A 22,609-nucleotide genomic window follows, 5' to 3' on the forward strand; every position below is an offset into this window, starting at 1 on the left:
TTATAAAAACAATAATATATATTTCACTTAGAACTAAACTTGAAATGAAAGTAACTAAATGTGTATTTTCCTTCAGCTACATTTGTTTTTAATTTTTAAATAGTAAATGATGACATTTGCCATCATACTCCTGAATATTTAAAAATTCAATAAAGATTATTTCTTTTATTTTCAAAGAAATTATTCTGTTGTAACCAAATATTCACTGTATTAAATAATTCTTTTGTCTCAAATTTTGATTATTATGACTTTTAACATTATTTATTTGTATAACACATTTAATGCACCTGTAATATCAAATATATCAATGCTGATAGTGTTATATCCTATAAGCATAATTAAAATTTTTCATTTACATCAATAATGTGTAAATCATTAAAGCACAGCAAATATTATTTAAAAGAAATAAGTCTATTTATTAAAAGAAAAATTGTTATTATATGCAAAGATCTCTTATTAGGTACAGGTTTTAAACTAACTTAAAATGACCTAGCTCAATGTGTAAAAACCTTTGCTCAAAAAGAGAGAAAAAACTGAATATTAATATACAGGGTGGTTATAATTAAAGTTGCCTTACTCAGACCTGTCTAGAACCCGTTCTCGTGGACGTATTTTGATGAAACTTGGTATATATGTTATACGGACCACGGGGAAAAGGAAAATACAAAAAAATATTTAGTTTGAATTTTTACCACTAGGTGAAAAAATGGCACATGAAGAACAAGAAACACAAAATGGAAACACACAAAAGGTTTTTATTCATAACATTTGTTCAATGTGCGATCCATTTGCATCAATTACATGTTCAAAACACCTTACAAATCAATCCATTTGCATCAGTCACATGTTCAAAACACCTTACAGCATTGAAAGGCGTTTTGAAACATGTAATTGATGCAAATGGATTGCACATTGAACAAATGTTGTGAATAAAAACCTTTTGCATGTTTCCATTTTGTGTTTCTTGTTCTTCATGCGCCATTTTTTCACCTAGTGGTAAAAATTCAAACTAAATATTTTTTTTGCATTTTCCTTTTCCCCATGGTCTGTATAACATATATACCAAGTTTCATCAAATACGTCCACGAGAATGGGCTCTAGACAGGTCTGAGTAGGGCAACTTTAATTATAACCACCCTGTACAAATTTAATAAATTAAATTATTAATTATATTGTATTAGTTTAAATTTTACAATTTTATCAAAATACAAAATGCTTACTTCATAAATTACGTATCTAGTAAGATCTTTTGTGATTAAAAACTTACTAACTTCAGTATTAATACATTCACTTCACTCTCTATTGTAAATTTTTTTTTTAAATTACAGTAACTTTTACAAGTGATGGATTTTTAATTTCTATTATTATGATGAAGCTGTTTTAATCCATTTTACAATTAATGATAAAAGTGAATGTACTAATGCTAGAAATAGTGAGATTTTATCTGCAATATACAGATTTTTGCAAATACACAAAAACCTATTTTATAAATTAGTATTCAAATTCTCTTCATTAGAAATGTAAAATGTAAATAACTTTACACAAAATTAAATACAGGTTATTAATTTTTCATTTAGTCAATGTTCTTTTTTTAAACATTTTTTAATTTTTCTCTGATTTTTTCTTGAATAAAAATCTGAAGATGGCTTTCTTAATTTTTGCAATTATTTTTAAAAGCATATTAAGGTTTCTAGTTTCTTTACATCAGGTTGTAAAGGTAAAATAACATATTTTCATACTGTTGCTCTATCACTTCAAAAGTACTCACAACACAACAAAGATTGAAGATCCCATTTGCAAAGTACTTGTTAAGGCATTCATAGGTAGACAAAGGTCATCCTGCTGTTTCAAATGTCAAAGATTCAATAGTCAGAAGGCAATAATAAGCATTTGTTTGTCATCATCATGCTAAACAAATGCAGATTACACAACATATAATAAAGTGAAAAAATTATATACACATCAAAAGTAAAATCTTTGCATCTTCACCCTTAGCCTTTTTAATTAATACAGAATAAAAACTGAATTAATAATTAATACAACTAATTGATTTCTTGAAATACTAGACAATTACCAGACTTTTAATATCAAGTTTGATTCTATAAATTATATAAAAATTAAAGAAATATATATATATATATATATATATATATAAAAGTAGAACACATAATATACCTGCTCTAGAGTCTTGTTCCATCAAAAAACTATCAGCACGAGATAATGCTGAAACCATCCAACCATAGAGAAATTCGTATAAATACCTAATATTTAATAAAAGTCATTTTAATTTAAAGATGTGGATTATGTTCAGTTATTATATTTATCTAATTAATATCAAATAACAAGTAAACTATTTTAATATTAATTTTTTATGAAAAGAAAAAAACACATGCAAATATATTTAATATGTCATTAATTACTGTATATTAATTACACTTTTTAAAAATTTATTTTAATTAAAACTTAATTTTGATTAAATTTATTTAAAACTTTATATATTTAATATTTAATAACAAAGTTAATTTGAAACATTTGACTAAAATGCAATATTATTGTCTAATGATATATTTTCATTAAATTGCCACTTAACTATTATATTTATATAGATTTAAAATAAATGGCATGTTTGAAATTAGTTAGGAATGAAACTATAAATATGCAAGAGAACAAAATTATTAATCAACATAATGCTTTGTTTTATTCTTTAATTTTATGACTCTAAACCTAACGTGTTTTCCATATACAATGGAGAATAGTTTATCCGAACACCGGTTATCCGAACACTTTCCAGTCGAACTGTGTCGCGCTGAATTGAACTTTTTTGATACTAGATTTACTTCTAAAGTATTATTTTTATCTTTTTATATTTTTCAATATATTTATTTTGTTTGTACAAAATAAAGGAAAAATTTTTACGATACAATAGTCTCGATTATTATTATAAAAATTTTCGTTAGGCTTAAAATCGACGAAAATTCAACACAAAGCGACACGCAATGAAGAAAAATTTCAACATCGGACAGGTTAATATATTTTTTCGTACGCAATCGGTTATCCGAAAAATCAGTTATCTGAACAACCCCAGTCCCCAATTGATTCGGATAAACGACTTTCTACTGTAACATCTTCCATCATACAGAGATTTTTTCACTAGCTAACACCAATATGTCATCTTTCTTTCCAGAACCAACCAGAAAAATTTGAATTGACCATCAGATGAAAAAACTTCACTTATGAATAGATTAGTTTAAGTTTGCAAAGCTCAATCGATATAAAAAGAATAGGTTGAAAATCTCATCAGTTTAGGGAAAAAGAAAATCAGTAGTTGCAATTCAAGACAATGAATGGGATAATAATTGCAAGTCCTAATTGAAATATTTTGTTATGAATGTTATTTTAATGGTCAACCACTAGAGACAATTTGTCAAACATTCTTTCTGTGTCCAAATTGTTGGATGTATAAATATGTTCAGATGTAATTTACTCAATGTAAACCCATTAAAGTTGTTTAACTTTAAATGAATGATATTATTAGTAATTTAAGAGAGCTGTCACTCTCCATTCCAGATCCACAACAGTGATCTTTAACAAGGTCTGTCCTGTATTATGTAGATGTAAAAATTGGCATAGGCCAACTGTTCAAGACTGACTGTGACTGTCTTAAAACCTCACACCTCACAAATACTGTATATGAAACTAAATAAATCTGTTATATAACAATTTTGTTTATCTTTAACATTTTTCTACTAACTGTAACTTGTTTTAACAATATGTAGCAACTAAATATCTTCTTAAACAATTTTTAAAAAATATTTTCACTTTTATAATGTTTTCTAGAAATTTTATAACATTTGTTATAAAATTCAATAAAACAAATTCTTGACTTCGAGACTGATGATATTTTTACATTTTTTGCACAGTTATTTTACAATTTAAAGAATTTATATAATATTTAAATTTCTGTATATTTAATTATAAAATTATTAACTGCAATACATTGTTTAATTTACTTTATATGTTTGATGAATTTTTCCTTTAGATGTTCAAAATTTATTTAAATCTTATTGTTAAATCCTGTAATTGCATGCAGCAATATATGTATATATTACATATATTTTATGAAAGAAACAAAATTACTTTATATTTGTTGATAATTAATTAGAGTTAATACTAATGTGTTGTTAATTGTAATATATTTGATAATCAAATTATTAAAATCAATAAACAACTTACCAAAAGATATATGTATATTCGTGAACAGAATATAACTCTAACTCAAATCCCGATAATATATATTGTATCATAACTCTTAATGTATGATACAGAATCCACGTTCCAAAACAAGCAAGATGTGGACAAGGATTATCAGTTTTTGCAGATAAATTATGTAAATATGCATCTACCTTGTCAGCCTGTGTATACAAAACAAAACTTAATTAAAAAGGGATAATAAAAATATCAATATCTTCATAATTACTAAAAATAATTGCAAGACTTGACAATTACATTCCAGGAATTTTGCAATGGAATCCATTACAAAGGAATAAAAGCATAAATAAATAAAATTCATTGTTATTAGAACAATTCAATTGCTCCCTTCTATGAAAAATGCATATATAAATTAGCATATTTATGTATTTACAGCATTTTTCACACAGTTGAATGCACACACTTAGTAGTTTTCATATACAAAATTCTTGTGTTATTGTTTTTAGTCATAAAACAAACAATATATTCATTCAAACAATTATAACCATACAAATAATTTTGAGCCATTTTAAAGTATACCTTTTCAACATTCCAACCAGATACAGATGATTAACAACATAAAGATACAAACAGTTCTTTGTTTGTTTGTTTGTTTGTTAAGTTATGGCAACGCAACACTTGGGCGATCTGCCTAGAAGGGATGCCTTTCTGGGAGGTCTTTTAAGTAAAACTGGCCTCTATTTAGGCATTACAGATGTGGAGAAAACCTGGAAAACTCCATGTGGCCAGCCCGACTGAGTGAGGCACAAAACCACGACCAAACTCCCAGTGTTCAGGGTATGAAGACCGCTTGGCCACTGGTGGACCTACAGTTCTTTGTTAAAAACCGACAATATGATATTAAAGAAAAGGTCAACGTCAAATGTATAGTGTGTATATGTTTTTAAGGATCTGACCTCAACAACACAGTATTAAAATTTTTTAAAATATAGCTCAGGTTATTTTTTATTTTTGTTGTATTTATACCCATCTGCAGACTCCTGGTGGAAAGTTGGGAATTCATTGCAGTTTTACATATTTACATGAGTTATAAAGTCCCAAGGATTAATTTACTTATTCAAATAATTATGACCATACAAATGGTTTTGGGTCATTTTATCATGGGATCCTCAAAGGAAAGCTTGACATCAAATATATAGTGTATATGTGTTTTTTAATATCATAACATCAGTTTTTAACAAAGAACTGTTTGTATCTTCATGTTGTTAATCATCTGTATCTGGTTGGAATGTTGAAAAAGGATAAAAACTTTAAAATGATCCAAAATTATTTGTATGGTCATAATTATTTGAATAAGTAAATTAATTCTTGGGACTTTATAATTCATATAAATATATACAGTAGAGCATCGATTATCCGACCCCCGATTAACCGACCGTGTTCTAGTCGGCAAATTCAAATGTCCACTAGGGATGTGGCGTTACAATATTTGGTTTTGTCTTGGCTACTTTAATATTATTTTTGTTAAATTTTTGCATGTTTTAGCTGGCAGCACTGGCTCAACCATGAAAGGGAGGCCAGTATTTAAACCAGGCCTAATACACTATACTAATAATGTATTTTTTCATACTTTTCGGTTATCCGACCAACCCCAGTCCCCAACTAAGTTAGATAATTGATGCTCTACTGTATTCAGTTTTAACCTATCCTATGTTATTCCTAAGATATTTTGAGGTCGTGACCTCTGACCTCGACTAACTGACCTGAGATATCTCGTTACAGCCTCAGAATGTTTTTGAAACTAGATGTCACTAGTCGTTATAATTTTTATATTAAAACTAACTTTCAAAATATAATTTTTGTTGGTTATTACATTTATTAATATATCTATTTTGTTTGTGATAAATAAAAAAAATAATTTCAGATGATACTATAGCCAGAATTATTCTTTTCAAAAATGTGTAATTTTTGCTATCCATGAAAATTCAACATGGCATTGCAGGCAACAGAAGATTTAAACATTCGATAGGTTAAGTGTATATATATATAGTCCTGGAACTGAAATCTTTTATTTTCAATAGATTTTTCAATTCTAATTTGTATTCATTAAATACATAATATTTTTAATAGGAATAAAAAATATGCACAATAAACTACATAATTAATTGTGTAAATTAAATAAATAACCATCTACAAATCTATATATAAGCAATGTTAAATTTACAAAATAAATGAATTCCTAAAGCTACAGTATTATTGAAATTTCACATAAAACAAAAATTGGTTTGTTTATTTTATAAAATATATGACTAAATCATATATTTTATAAGTGTAAAATGATTTATAATTTAGTTTAATATTAAAATTTTATTTTAATTAAGATTAAAAAACAGGATCTTACTTCATCTTGCAATGCTGCTAATTCTTCTAATAAATGAGCTAATTTGTCTCTCTGTCTAGCTCTATTATGTCCGTAAATTTGAAGTAAATTACAAAATGGACGAACACAGTGTCCAAGAAAACCTTCTACATATTCTTTAGCTTGAGAATTATTCATGAGAGGTGACCTAGATTAATGAATCTGCATTATAAATATTTCATAAAATATATTTAATAAATTTTTTAAACATTAGATAATTTCATTACATAAATTAACATAGAGCAGGTATCAAATAAAATAAAAAGACATTTAGAAATTAATACAAGTATATCCCTCACATTACATGATTAATTATTTCCAAGAATGAATCACATGAAGTAAAATCATGTAAAGCAAGGTGACTTTTACCTTGGAAGTAGAGCAGGAGGTTTTATAAAGCTGCGAACAGCATCTCTCAAAATTTCAACCATAGGCTGTGATCCAAGCACCTTATTTGGTTGTGTTAGGTATAACAGCTTCAGTGTTTCAATAAAATTTAAAATTATACATTATCATCAATATACTTACATTCTATAAGAATTTAAATGTTAAAAGAAAAATAACCATTCAAAGAAATATTAGAAATTATCTAAACATTAAAATAAAGCAATATTTGTAAATCTAAAAACCCGGTTTTCTTAATTCAATGTTAAAGCTCATTTTTTTTTTGTAACAAAAATGTAAGAAAGTATGCTTTAACGAAATATATTATTATATTAATATATACTAAACATATTTATTTTGTATTCCTTTTACTATATAAATAAGTTTTAATGATCAAGCATTCAAATTTACTTTTTTATATTGAAAAATAATATTGAATTTAGTGAACATAAAAGATTTCTAAATAAATGTTTTCAATATAAACTACATTTTTTTTTGTGTTATTTCTTTTAGAAATGTCAAAATATAATTTACTTATCATAGAAGCTTAATTATAAGATTTATTAGAATTAATTGCTAGAATTATTTGTAACTTCAATTGCTAATAAATTTTTAAAAATCTTTTCAAAAGAAAAATAAAGATTTTAATAATAATATATCTAAAGGACTGTTAAGAATAATTAAAATAAAGTAAAACAAAATATTTTGATAAATTTATTTATTATCTAATTCAACCAATCATAGCATTTTACATAAATTAAACACTTTGTTAAGTTAAACACAATTGAAAGATGTAGAAAAATAGTGTTTTTAAAATGTTCAACTTAATAAAGTTTATAATTTCTACAGACAGAAGTAATGAATCTACATTGAATTAAGAGATTTAAATAATATTTTCCTAAATATCTTATTCTTATTATTAGTTACTATTTAAATATATTTGATTTGTGTGTGTTCATTAGGTTGAAAAAGACAAGACCTTTTCATAGTTTAAATAATTATTATAAAAATATTTTGATTTTAAAAATAAAAAACGAAACATTCTCGAATTTGATTGAAATAAAAAATTTCATTTTATTTACCTGTACAATTGATCTAGATAATACACATGGAGATGACTTGCTAAATTCAGTCAAAAAATCCTTTAAAAACAAAAACAAGCATTTCAATTCATAATCTTCAAACTATAAACTATTCTAAAGTTATCTATAATCTATAAAAACTACAATAAATATTTCTTTCATTTCATCGCTAAACAATATTATTAACTTCTATAAATTAAAATATTCTAAATTTAAATTAAATATTGTAATTTATATTATGAGGGCATATCTCCAATAGATGTCTATAGCATTAAACTTTTTATAAAAGATAAAATAATATTGTCTGGATGAATCTGCTTGTTATTTGCGTTTAAAAGTGGTTTTAGTAATTCCCCGCTTCTATAAAATGATTCTCAGAGAACCACTTAGAAACCAATAATTTTTATCTTATGATAATTCTCTACATTGAATAAAAGCTGAATGATTAACTCTGAAACCCATCTTTGGATCTTACTGACATTACAATTTTTTCAGTTTAAATTTTCAAAATTATTTTAGTATTTACTATTATCATTATTGTATATTTTTATTAATTTTGTTTGATAAATAAAACAGAAATAAAGCAAAATCATACTAAACCGAACACTCGGCAGCCATTTGTATTTCTGACATAGAAGATATCATCTCAAATATTTCATTTTTTTTTCTATTTGTTTTGTTTCACTTATAATCATATCCATAAGAAACTGCTAATAGAAATAAAATGAAAGAAATGAGAGGAAAAATGAAATATTTGTTAGAAAGTCTCAAGCCTTTCTAAGAAATTTTCTAAAAAATATACAACTTCTAAGTTAACATTTTATTGATCACTTCAAAGATGTAGGACATGAAGTGGTGCTGGTTATGTGAATGTTTCATTTTTGTTCTAGCAATTTTTGCAGAGTAAATACTGGTCCAGGTTATCAATACAAGTTATCTACATAAAACCATAGTAATTTAAATAAAACTATTAAGAAAATGTGAAAAAGCAACTTACTAAATAGTATAATGTTATCTACATATATAATTTTTTTATTCAAAATACATAAACTGATTTTCAAAGTAAATAATTCAATAATTTTATAGCTTTCATTTTTAATGTGATAAAATTTCTCACGTAATAAAAACATGAATTTTTGGTTCTTTCATTATTGTTCAACTTTACTTTTGAACAGCATTAATGTATCTTGTATCTAGAAGTTTTGAAATTTACTTCTTAAATTATCAAAACAATATACTCAGAACACCTTATAGATTTGCAGCCGTGTTTATTAGGTACTAATGAACGTTTTCGGTCGTATTTAACGACCTTCTTCAGGAAATATCAAAAAATCGAACACAAAGACAATTTGCAGTAACGAACAAGCGTTTGGAACGTTTTTAAAAATATTTTAAAGAGAATTGCGTGCGCCATCTCTACATCGATGTGTATTAAATAACACAATACATGAGAATAAAATAAAAATAAATAACTGACAATGAAAAATAATATGCTCCATGGAGACATTAAAAATAAAATACAGACATAAAAATACGGTGCAAACCGAACGGCGCAAAGAACATAGGGAAGGAGAGGAGCTGTGCGGAGACAATAACTAACGGGTTCTGTCCTTGAGTAAGCTTCCGCTTATCCGCTTTTCTGACGTTTACATACCGCCTGAGCGCCAGGCTGCAGATACTTTACTAGCCTCTCTGAAGTTGATAGATTGTCCTTTCTGGCTTGCTTTGCAGATATGCCAAGCTTCTGTATAACGGAGGTGCTTTATGTTGCAAACTGTTTGTATTAATCTTGCTTGGGCCCATTCAGCTTAGACTTCTTGGGGATCTGCCAGGATGTAAGTCGCCAACGCTGTGAATGGCTGTTCGCTTCTTATATTTCTCTGATGTTCCGCCAGCCTTTCCTTGAGTGATCTTCTGGTGGCTCCGATGTAAAACACACGCAATAAGGGGCGAAACGTCCTAAATACAGAGGAGTTTACGTTGATGGACTACAGGGCGGAACTGGGCAGCATCTATAGACGTATAGGAATCGCTACAAACAAAAGAATAATATATAAACGGAATCCCACTATATACCAGCTGTTAAGAGCGGATAAAGACGCCATGGACACTAACTCTCTTCCAGGGGTTTACAGAATCCCTATTACGGACACACGGAGGCAGAATAAACTGTTTTACATCAGAGTCACCAGAAGATCACTCAAGGAAAGGCTGGCAGAACAGCCATGCACAGCATTGGCGACTTACGTCCTGGCAGATCCCCAAGAAGTCCAAGCTGAATGGACCCAAGCAAGATTAATACAAACAGTTTGCAACATAAAGCATCTCCGTTATACAGAAGCTTGGCATATCTGCAAAGCAAGCCAGAAAGGACAATCTATCAACTTCAGAGAGGCTAGTAAAGTATCTGCAGCCTGGCGCTCAGGCGGTATGTAAACGTCAGAAAAGCGGATAAGCGGAAGCTTACTCAAGGACAGAACCCGTTAGTTATTGTCTCCGCACAGCTCCTCTCCTTCCCTATGTTCTTTGCGCCGTTCGGTTTGCACCGTATTTTTATGTCTGTATTTTATTTTTAATGTCTCCATGGAGCATATTATTTTTCATTGTCAGTTATTTATTCTTATTTTATTCTCATGTATTGTGTTATTTAATACGCATCGATGTAGAGATGGCACACGCAATTCTCTTTAAAATATTTTTAAAAACGTTCCAAACGCTTGTTCGTTACTGCAAATTGTCTTTGTGTTCGATTTTTTGATATTTCCTGAAGAAGGTTGTTAAATACGACCGAAAACGTTCGTTAGTACCTAATAAACACGGCTGCAAATCTATAAGGTGTTCTGAGTATATTGTTTTGATAAGTTATGCAGTCTACGATGAATTCTTAAATTATAAAATAAGTTTTCAGAAATTTAAATATAATATGTAAGAAATATTTTCAAAAAACCAATTTTTATGTTTTCTATAACAATTCTATGTAGGATAATAAAACATTATGGTTTTAGATAAATATTCTTTTAATTATTTTTTATTGTATAATGTAATTGTTTAATAATAATAATAATAATAATAATAAATTGTTTATATCTGAAAAGAGACTAAGAATATAGCAACATTTCCATCATTTTATTTTATTTTAATAATTTTAATCAGAATTAAATAAGATTATAAACAAGGCAAATAACTAAATTAAAAATCTATTAATCTCATATATTTTCATTTCAATGTGTTATAAATCCAGTTACATTTAATTTTAATGTTAGTTTAAACTTGAAAATAAAGACTTAAAACTTATTTTATCGTCATTCTTTATATATAATTTGCCTTACTATAGTCAAATTTAAAAATTAACCAAAGAATTGTTTTTTAAAAAATCTGTGTACTTACAACAGCAGAATGAAATGAAGTACATTCTACTATTCGACAAACTGTTCTTAATCTTGTTACTAGCATGTCTAAATATTCCATAGCTTCGTGTCTGCCTTTAATTTTTGTATAACGAGGAAATGTAGGAGGAAGAAGCCGTTGATTAGTTAATGGCTCAAATCCCATTATCGTTGGATAATCAGCTATAAAAAGTACATTTTATGTATATATTATTATACTGTATACACACAAAAATTTATCTGAATTTTTAATTACATAAAAATTTTATCTTATAAGAAAAAATAATTTTGTTTATTCATATTGCACACAAATAATGAGTAAACAAATCCATCATTTATAGCTAGTTTAATTGACATTAACAGGAGATAATTCAGGCTAGTGCTACTTTATTTTCAGGAATCTAAGGTATAAATTCTGATGAAAGGTTTGATAATAAAGTGGAATTAAAATAGGAACTGAAAAACTGCAAAAATGATTCTTATAAAATAAATTTGACAACAGAAAACAAAAAATAGATTGAAAAATGTCTTTCCAGTATTACTAGCCTTCTTTTTTGTAACATTCAACAAAAGGAAAAATAAGAACACAAGAGAAACTTTTTACTTTTTGTAATATCTTCCAATTTTTTCAATAGATGAGAAATACTATTACTGAATTTCAATAATAAATCAGAAAAACTGTTCATTAATTAAAGAATATTTCTAATTCATTATTTTTAGAATTCTCATACGAACAAAAAATTCAGATTTTTGGGAATATTCAATAAAGTAAACAAAACACAGCTGACTGAAATAAAGGTATTTTCAAATTGAATCACAATGATGAAAATCTATAAATCTGTTTGATACTTTATTATATTTACAACAGAGATAAAATGTGACCAAATTAAGTTGCTGTTTACTTTGTCATTTATTTCAGAATAAATAATCTATGCCTGATAAATGTATATAAAAAATAGGTAACAATTTCCAATTCTGGATAGTACTTTGCGCACTTTCTTATATAGATCATAATATTTGATGTGATAATCCTAGAGATGGTGTATGAGTTACATACTTTCAACGTTGCCTTTGTTTAAAATCGCTAAAATCACGGACATCCGATATATTAGATAAATTGAAAAATTTGTTGTTATTATTGCCAGGATGATAAGTAAATACAGTTGAACTCTGTTATAATGAGCATTATGGAGGCCGGCAAGATTTCCTTGTTATAACAATTACTTGTTATATCTGTGAAAAGCAGTGACTTAATTAGGGAGAGAATGGGTGGCTGCTTTGGGCACAAACATGTAGTGGTGCCCTGCAGGTGGTAAAATCTGTAGTTATGCCACTTATGATTAGTAAAATTAATTTTTACTTTTTTATTCTAAATAAGTTGATTAAAAATTTTAAATACGATATAATGAATATTAAACAATTTACTTTTTGTAATTAAAGATAATACTAATTAATAATATGCCCAATTTCAGTTAGTCTTTTTATCTACAAATCTTAAAATTAATGATTGCTTTATTTTTCAATATTGTTGATACTGTTAAAGATGACAAAGAAAACTTTCTACACACTTTGATGTTTTTAGCACCACATTCTAACTAGCAAATAATTTCTACTTTTTGTAAATGAAGAGAAATTTTCTTTTCTTTGTAGACATGTTTCTCATAAAAGGGTTTGTTTCTAACTAGAGTATACAGTAATTTTACAATCATAGTGACAATTAGGTAAAGTGCCAGAGAAGAGCTAGAAGCTAGTCAAGAAAGAGGGGGATGTTCTTAAAAAGAAAGTTCAGTGATAAATAGGTCTGTAATTGATGTAGTTTGCAAAACTAATTATCCAGTGGTCATAAAACTAAGTAACCCTTTCAGTTTTATCTTGTCCAAGAATTCAGTATTGCATTTCTTACTACTTGAACAATTAAAGAATGTTCATGTTTTTGCATAGCTACTGAAAAAAGTTGCTTGGTATATCTGTGGAGTACACTGGTTATAACTGAGAAAATGTATGGAAATACACATAAATTAAAATTGTTATGGTATTTTGCTTGTTATAACCATGAATTTGTTATATCTGTGTTCAACTGTACTTAAAAATTCACAAAAAAAAAATCTTTTTTCTTGAAAAGCCAATATATTAAAAATGTCTTCACATTCTGTTCCTTTTTTACACCTCAGGAATATAACAGTATATATTGATTCATCAAACACTTGCCTTTTTTTCCCTTTTTAACATTTGGTAATATAGTGTAGGTATTTCTCCATCTCTGAGTGGGTTTGGAAAGAAAAAAAAATAAGTATGTTTCATTCAGTTAACCTTTAATGAAGTAAGATCTTTTTTAAAATAAAAGAGTTAATAGAATAGCAACTAAAAAATATGTATTTTTTTTCTTTAAATGTTGTTCAAGTATAGAGATTAAAAAAAACCAATTTAGTGTTTTACTAATAATTTATTAAATGACAAATTTGCTAAAAACTGAAAATTTCATTGTATATTATAAAGTAAAATAAGCAAATGAGGTTAATTTCATTTTAAAAGTAATAATAGCAGGCACTGATTCTAATGATAATTGCTCTTCCACTGATTATATTTTACATATTATTGAGTTATAATCCAACAAATTAACATTTTTTTAAAACAATTTCTTGCAATTTTTCAACAGGTTTTGGGCACCCTATATGTTTTGTATCCTTTAGTTCAAAATTTCCTAAACAGAACCACATTTAAACCACATTTGACATGTTTGAAGTTTAGATGCATCTTCCCCATATACATTATAAATGTTTTTTACTGTTTGTACTGTTTTGTATCATTTTGAAAATTCAAAAAGCTTAATATTCTGGATATGCATTTTATCTGCAGACATTTCAACTTGATTTTACTTAAACAAAACCTGGGGTAAAAGTTTAAAATAAGCTTCTAAACAAAGAATACAATCTCACATTAGCAATAATGTGCTAAATTTCACAATTGTTATAATTACATTACACATCTGTGTTAAGTAATGACAGCTGTTAAAAGTACGCAAAAACTTTCCAATCAACCCAATAAAATTAACAGGGATATTTTGCCACTCTGTATTGCATATGGATTTTTTTTTTAATGATTTATGCATATTAGGCTTATAAACTTTTAAATTTGTATTAAATTCTAGTTAAAATGCTTTTATAAGTTTATTTTTTGGGGTCTAGAACAGATTATTTTAATTTACATTATTCCTTATGGGAAAAGTTCATTTGGTACTCAAACAACCTTCTGGAATGAGTTAACTTTGAGTACTGAGGTATCACTATAATTTACTTTCTAAACACTATAAAGCTTTTCCTTATTGCTTTTAATGAAGTATAATTGAAGACAGATATGATTATGTAATGATTTCATTTAATGTTACTTATTATATTTCCTTTTCTTTAGGTAATTTTCATTTTACTGATGCGTTATATTATTTCAGATAATTCAAATCATTTCTTAATAATACATGGATGAATTACAGTTACACCTCAGCATCCAAACTCCTGCTACAACAAATGCTATTCTTTAGTACCTATTGCAAAATCTATAATCAAATAATCTTATTATTGTAAACTTTTTAAAGCACATTAATAAAAAATTAAAAATCTCACTAATAAAAGTGGAAGTAGGGAATTAAACTAATTTGCACAGATGTTCTCTAGATTATTCCAATATAAATATTAAAAAAACATATAAAATAAATTGAAATGATTTTAATTATAATTTAAATTATCCATATTTTGTCATAAATTAATACAAAACTTAAATACCTCTATTAATACTTTCAGCATTTGGATCAGGATGAATTCCTAAGTCAACTGTCCTTTGTAAAGTTGGCATTAATTCACCACACTGTTGTAAGTGACGATCTATTTCTTCGATTCCTGAACACTAAAAATTAATTTTTAATTAGGATATTTACAAATTTTAAAATAATGAAATGAATTATAAATATATATAATTTTTTTTCTTATATATTATATATATATATATATATATATATATATATGAAAAAAATTCTCTGAAAAGAAAACATTCTTAAAATATAAACTTTCCTTATTTACATCTAATAATACAAATTTGAAAATATTATACAACGTATGTAAAGAAACTGAAAAAAATTTACATATTTCATTATAATTTATTTAAAAGATTTAAAAATTTTATTAATTATTCAATTATTGTATTACAAAAAAATTTAAATATTTTATATATATAATATAATTTTGAAATTTATGAAATTCGATAAATTTAAAAATAATTGTACCTTTTTCTTGTTAAACAGTAGAAGAGCATGATAATAAAGTCGACAGAACTTTATTCTAGAAAATAATGCTAATGCTGATTCATGCTAAAACAAAATACAAAATAAAATGAATTATTCATCAGGCATCAGATTAAGATTTGTAAAAACTTGTGAAAGATTACAAAAAGAACAGTTGATATTAGAGATTTTTACATCGCTTATTTTTTTTAGAAAATTAGCCTCATTAATTTATTTAAATCAACTTCTTTTCACTAATGCAAATGTACATAAATTAGACTGAAGTACTCTTTATCTTATAATTACTCTGAAAAAACTATAATAGTAGAAACAAATAAGCTATTACAAATGAATATGTTTAATATTAATGGGAGTGTTAAAGAATCAAATGTAAATTTATTTCAGGAAAAAAAATAACAATAAATTTTTTAACAAAATATTTCAAACCTAAACATCTTGAATTCTCCAGCCAGTTTACAGATTTTAACACATTACTACTCATCTGTCAAATCTCATATATGAAAGCACATTTAGAACATGAGTACTCATTTTTGTTTGAAAATGGTTCTGAACTTATTGACTTAATAATTGTTTGTTTCTGTGAAAGCTTGCAGTCAACAATACTTAGCTAATTTATAAACAAACTAAAGGCAATATTTATCAATGGAAATATTTTGTACCTAGGTACTGATTAAAAGTGCAGTACCTAAGCTGAGGTACTGTACGTAGTAATGTTCAGGTCATTTTTACAACAGATTCTCATCAACAGATCATCATCAGTTCTCATCAACAGATTCAGACTTTTCTCCCCATTTCTTTTAAAATTTAAAAAAAAAAAAAGCTTAAAGAAGGGCAATATTTTATTTACATTAGAATTTTTGAGACTGATGTATTGTCTTCCAATACAATATATTTTTTTATTGATATTTGCTATATCACAATAATAAATATGGTTTGTATTTGTTGTGATCATTTTGAAATATTTTTGAAATAGTCATCTCAAAGTAATTAAAAAAATACAGCTGACCCTTGATAATTCGACATGCTCAGTAGTCCGATCACCTCCCGTCAAGGTCATCGTAGTCCCCGTCCCGTTATGTGTCTGCTTGCACAGAAGGATGTTGCGACATGAATCTCTCCACCAATTCTTACACGATGACACACATTTCTTGTGTTTTCTGTGAGCAGTTCTGTATGTACTGTATTATTTATGCCTATACATACTGTATGTACATTTATTGGCTTCCATATTTCTTTTAATAAACATGTTTTAGTTAACTGAAATGGGTGTTTCATTTCCATATTAACCTAGGCAGCATTTTACTCGTAAAATGTAGGAATATTGTAGGCTACTGCTAGCAAAACAATGCCAAATATGTAATCACTTTTGGTAATTCGGACACCCGTTTGGTCCCATACCTGTCGGATTATCAAGGGTCAGCTGTACTATAATTTCTACATATATTTTGAGGTTATTCCATAAATTACAAGAAATATGAAGAAAATTTAACATTTTTCTTGTTTGATTTACTTTCAAAAATTATAAAATAAAAGCTATTTGAAACTGAAAACTTTACATACAAAAATTTTTTAAGTTTTTTAGTTTATAGCAAAATAAATCATAATTCAAATTTTAAAAATTGTATCTTATTTAATAATCTTGAAATTTACTCACTTCAGTTTGAGTGGTAACATCCTGTTGCTCTCCTGGTTTACTTCGAGTCATCTGATTGAAAATAGACATTTTTTTATTATTAGACGATGAATCTAGTAAAAGTAATCTAATTTATAAATATTTTAAAAACATAAAATACTTTAACTTTCCGCTGAAGTTCTTCTTCAACTTCTCTCATCATACCAGCTGCTCGAATATCAGTGATATCATTTGCTAATTTATATCCATAAATAACAGGTTGAAAATCTTCCTAATTTTAAAATACATGATTCGTTTAAATGAAATATCTTAGTCAGAATATTTTTAAAAATTTGTTGATCAATAATTTTGAATCGGTTTTTAAAAAATGTGAAATAAACGCAACTTTTTATTTCACAGATTTTTAATAAAATCTGTGAAATAAAATCTAATATATAGTTGTATGCAGTAAAGTAATTGTAAATGATTTAAAATAAAAACCAAAAATTTATGTAAGGTTTCAGAAAGTTAATTTTTAGAATTATTACTTATATATCTCATTTTTAAATATAGAGATCTTTATTATTCTATTAACATAACTGACTTAAGCTATCTTCAAGATAATTTAAACAGAAAACAAACCAAATAATCAATACTAATAAATTTTTGAACAGAAAGCTCTTAATTTAAATAAATTAATAAATTAGAAGCTAATTAAAAGTATTCCTACAAAATAATTTATTAACTTTTTCAAAAGTATACTTTGAATATGTTAAAAATATAATTTATTTATGTACAAAATTTTCAAAGAAAGAAAAAAAATATATACGTGCAAAAGTATTTAAATCATTGTAGACTTACGATGAGAGAATTAAAATAAATTATAGTAGAAAAATATTTTATTAATAAATAAATGCATTGAAAATAATCACCTCTTCAAAAACACCAGCTTTATTAATAAATTCTCTGATGATATCCACTAATTTCAAAATACATATACTAAATGCTTTGATAACTCTATCTTCTATTAAATTTGGTTTATGAAGATAAAGATTTGTAAATACAGTTTGAGCAAGAGAATGTCCTTCTAACCATGTAACCTTAAATTAAATTTGTATTAATAAATAACTTTAAAAAATAAAATCAAACTTAAAAATAAAGCTATTTCTTACCAAACAAGAAAGTGTTGCATCTATAATTCCAATATGCTCTGTCATTTCAAGATCTTTTAATCTTAATTTTCCACTCTAAAGATACAATAGTAATATTTTGATTAATATTTTATTTTTCAACAATTCATTTTAAAAAATAATTTTAAATTTTTTACTTTCTAAATATCTATCATAAACTAATATGTATTTTATAGATTGACACTAAAAATTATAAATTTAAACAGAAGGTAGTCAGTAATATAAAAGACTTTTTTACAAACTAGAGATAACAGAAAAAAATATTCTTATTGACTAAGATAGATATCAAATTAATGTAGAAATTCATTGTCATCACTGATAACATGGTGTTTAATATAGTTAAAATTTAAAAATTTTATTATAAATTATTTATGAAACTGGGAAATTTGCAGGCCTTACATCAAGCCCATTCCGTATGGATTGATACAAAAATGACTGATTATAACTTTAAGTAGTTTAAAGATTTCTTCAGAGAGATTTATTCTGTTTTAGATGAAAAAATTAATTAATTTTAAAATATTAAATATAAATAAATGATAACTCAAAACTATTGTATATTCCGGGGATGGGCAACCTTTTTCTATGTAAGGGCCGCATTTTAAGACTTTTGAACTGATGCGAGCCGCATACAAGAGAAAGAGAAAAAAAAATGTTGGTAAATCAGAATTATTTATTCATATATAATTATAAATTAGCATAGGTATACTTAATTTAGCTTCTGGAACTGATGTAAACGTAATATATTGGAAATATTTGGTTAAATATTCGTCACTGCTAGTTTTAAATTAGTTTCGATGTATCTGTTAGCCGGTTTCTTGTTTTAATTTTTACTAAATTCATTGCGGGAAAAACTATTCACATACATAAGTTGTAGAAAATGACGTTTGAATTTTTGCTGCATACTTCCTTAAGCTGGGAAATTGATATATTTATTCACATTTTATGCGTCGCGGGGCGCAAAATATATGAATGCGGGCCGCAGGTTGCCCATCCCTGGTATATTCTATATCTGATGATATAAAGTGACTAGCGTCTTGATTAAAATATATCTATATGCATTTTTTATTCTATTTAAAATTAAATCCTTTTCAGTGAAAAAAAATTTGTAATACAAGAAATCTTAATAAGATTAAGATCTAAGAAAATTCTTTCTGTAACATTAAATGTTTCATTTTTTGTATTAATTGTTAGCAAAGAAATTAAAGTAAGTTTATCTATGAATAAACACTATAAATTTAAAATTTTAATGTTTTAGGAGATTTTACTTCATCTTTAGAAACTGTTTTTCATGAAAAAAATAATTTTAAATTCTAGCAAAGAACTGATAAATTATTAAGAAGTCAATAAAAATTATTTTAAAAAATCAATGTGCTCTATGATTATTTTGAAAATATAATTAAAAATCAAGTGACTTCTAGTCCAAATCAAAGTTTGTTTATAGTTAATCAGCACCTCTGGCCCTTAAACTTTCCATATAATTATGCTCTTGATTTTCATCTAACTAACTTCATTCTCAAGATTAATGAAAGACAGAAATACAGATGGATGACAGTGGAAACTTAAAACAATTCTAAACAAAAGTTAAGAACATTCAAAAGCTATTAATATTTGTTTATATTTATGTTACAAGGTTGTGTTTATAGAATGTTATCTATGAATCTAACTCTTATTTTTTCTGTCTATTAAATTTTATGTATAAGTACTTCTAAAATCCTTTTATTCCATAATCATAAATCTTTTAATGCTGTGCTTCTGATCTTTTATTGCAGATGGTTTCCAATGTAATTAAAGCAAATGTGATGCAACTAAAAATAACCATCTTTATTCCATTTCAAACAATTCTTCACTGTTTTAATTTAAATGAGTATCGTATGATATTTCATTTTAAACTGTTTGTAAAAATTATTCAATGAAAAGACACTAAAAATATATATCAGTAAAATGATTACTACAACATAAAAATTATTTTAAACATTTTAAGAATCTACTAAAATAAAGATTTAAATTTTTATATAAAAAAAAAAAAATTACTGTTAAACTAATAATAAAAAATTTTGCTAGTATAGGGTGTTCAAAAAGTTACTGTGTAGTGAAAAAGGTATAAGTAAAGTTTTAATAAAAGTGCAATTTTATGTATGATATTTTGGTTTCTCCTACAGCAAATGCTGGAAATGTCTTCCAGAAGCCTGAAAACCTGGGGAGTGAGATCAGGATAAGTAGCAAGCCAAATTCTAAGGGAGATAATGCAATCAGCAAAAAAATTTCTCAAAAGATAGAACATCTGAATTAACAGTATCATCATCTACTGCAAAGTGGAAATGCAGGATACATAATTTACATGTCTCATATGCAATGCCTTACATATAACTTTAATGTCATTACAAATTTCTCACTGCACAGTAACTTTTCTTACATCTTGTATATTTCTTAACAAATAAATATCCGTATTATAAAACTTTACCTTAACTGCTTGATCAAAATTCATTACTTTTTTGCTACCACGATTACACATCATTCCAGCATCCATTTTAGGATCCATCATTTCAATTGCTGACATTGCTTCAAACAATCCAAACCTAAATATGTATAAATGAAGATTAATAAAATTATGAAAATTCATCCATCTCTAGTATATAAAATAGATTTTTAATAGCATATTTCATTATGTTATATTTTTAAAATGTCATCTAATGTGAAAATGTTAGTAACAAAATGCATAAGTTAGGAATAAAAATGAAACTATTAGTATTGTATCATCTAATTTTGTCAAATTTCAGTAATTAGTAATAACTGATAATATAAAATTATTGATTGTTATTGGCAAAATTATAAGGAATTAAAAAATAAATGTGAACAAATTAAATACTCAACTGAAACTTGATAATTAGTATTTAAATACATGAATTAAAATTCATACACAGTATTTTCAATAACTCAAAGTGAAAGGAACAAAGAAAATATTTCAATTAGCAAAATTTTGAGTAATGAAAATTACTATTGTTTAATAAGATTGTAAATATCATAGTCACAAACAATATACTATATGTAGTTAGACTTAAATACATGATTTTTATATATATGTGGTGCCCGTCCCCCACGTTGGTGACATGATCAAGCCGAATGTCGTGCACATCCATTCTGGCGCACGCGGGAAACAGACGACCGAAGCTTATGTGCATCCATTCTACCCAGGCGGGAAAAGATGACGGTAAGAGTAGAAAAGGAAGAAGCTACGACGTGTCCACAAGACGATTTGTTTAGTGTTCTTTGTTTTGTAATGTCTTCTGTGTCATATTAAAGTGTACGTCATTATATGTTATAAGAAGTTCCTCGTGTTTTCTTAAACTGAGTTCTGCATACGCCTCTTAATGCCCAGCCCAGCCATCCATGGACACCACATATATATATATATATGTAGATGTACAAAATAATAAAAAATTGATATGGTTAGTAAAAAAGTCTGTTACACAAGTTTGTTAGCAAGAAGCAATAAATTCTAGATGACAGTGTTTTTGATAGAATTGACAGTTGCAAAAGTGTCTCATTTAATAAATGATATAGTTTCTAGAAATCCCTTTAAAAGCTTGGTTTTTCTGGCTTCCCTTAATGTAGGGGAAGCAGGATATTTGTCCTTGACAGGATTTATTTCCCCCTCTTTTTCACTGCTTATTTCTTGTACCTGGTTTGTAATTTACATCCACAATATCATTATCTTCAGATAAGTGTTGCAGTCATTGTAAACATTGCCAAAAATCTCCAAATGACACTTTTTCATTATTCATTGTCACAATGAGATTGGTCCATTTTTCAATATAGTTTACGTATTTTGGTAGAAATTCTGATTTATTCAAAGCTATTTGCAATGATGCTTCATGGAACTTCATTCCAAGCTTTGTTAATCACTCCCATTACATCTAGCAGGTTCTTTCCAAAATCATATGATCCACCTTTAAAGCATGCAGCATCTTTCTTGCAATAAGCTTTTTGTATTGTAATTAAAAATTATGAATGATTCCCCGATCTAAACATTAAAATC

General features: G+C 26.5%; 1 protein-coding gene across 1 annotated transcript in view; it reads right to left on the reverse strand.

Annotated features, from left to right (window-relative positions):
- Positions 1-22,609, reverse strand: part of Naa35 (N-alpha-acetyltransferase 35) — a 44,426-nt gene that overhangs the window by 6,679 nt on the left and 15,138 nt on the right. The window contains exons 4-16 of the mRNA XM_067288265.1: positions 21,035-21,149; positions 18,556-18,630; positions 18,316-18,483; positions 17,565-17,675; positions 17,426-17,476; positions 15,754-15,837; positions 15,257-15,377; positions 11,482-11,663; positions 8,095-8,154; positions 6,998-7,104; positions 6,611-6,776; positions 4,234-4,412; positions 2,176-2,261 (exon numbers count right to left, since the gene is read on the reverse strand). Coding sequence (XP_067144366.1) covers positions 2,176-2,261; positions 4,234-4,412; positions 6,611-6,776; positions 6,998-7,104; positions 8,095-8,154; positions 11,482-11,663; positions 15,257-15,377; positions 15,754-15,837; positions 17,426-17,476; positions 17,565-17,675; positions 18,316-18,483; positions 18,556-18,630; positions 21,035-21,149 — 1,505 coding nt within the window. The remainder of the gene's footprint in view (positions 1-2,175; positions 2,262-4,233; positions 4,413-6,610; positions 6,777-6,997; positions 7,105-8,094; positions 8,155-11,481; positions 11,664-15,256; positions 15,378-15,753; positions 15,838-17,425; positions 17,477-17,564; positions 17,676-18,315; positions 18,484-18,555; positions 18,631-21,034; positions 21,150-22,609) is intronic.

Source organism: Centruroides vittatus, unplaced genomic scaffold (assembly GCF_030686945.1).
Source record: "Centruroides vittatus isolate TY-2023 unplaced genomic scaffold, ASM3068694v2 scaffold_861, whole genome shotgun sequence".
NCBI lineage: Eukaryota > Metazoa > Arthropoda > Arachnida > Scorpiones > Buthidae > Centruroides > Centruroides vittatus.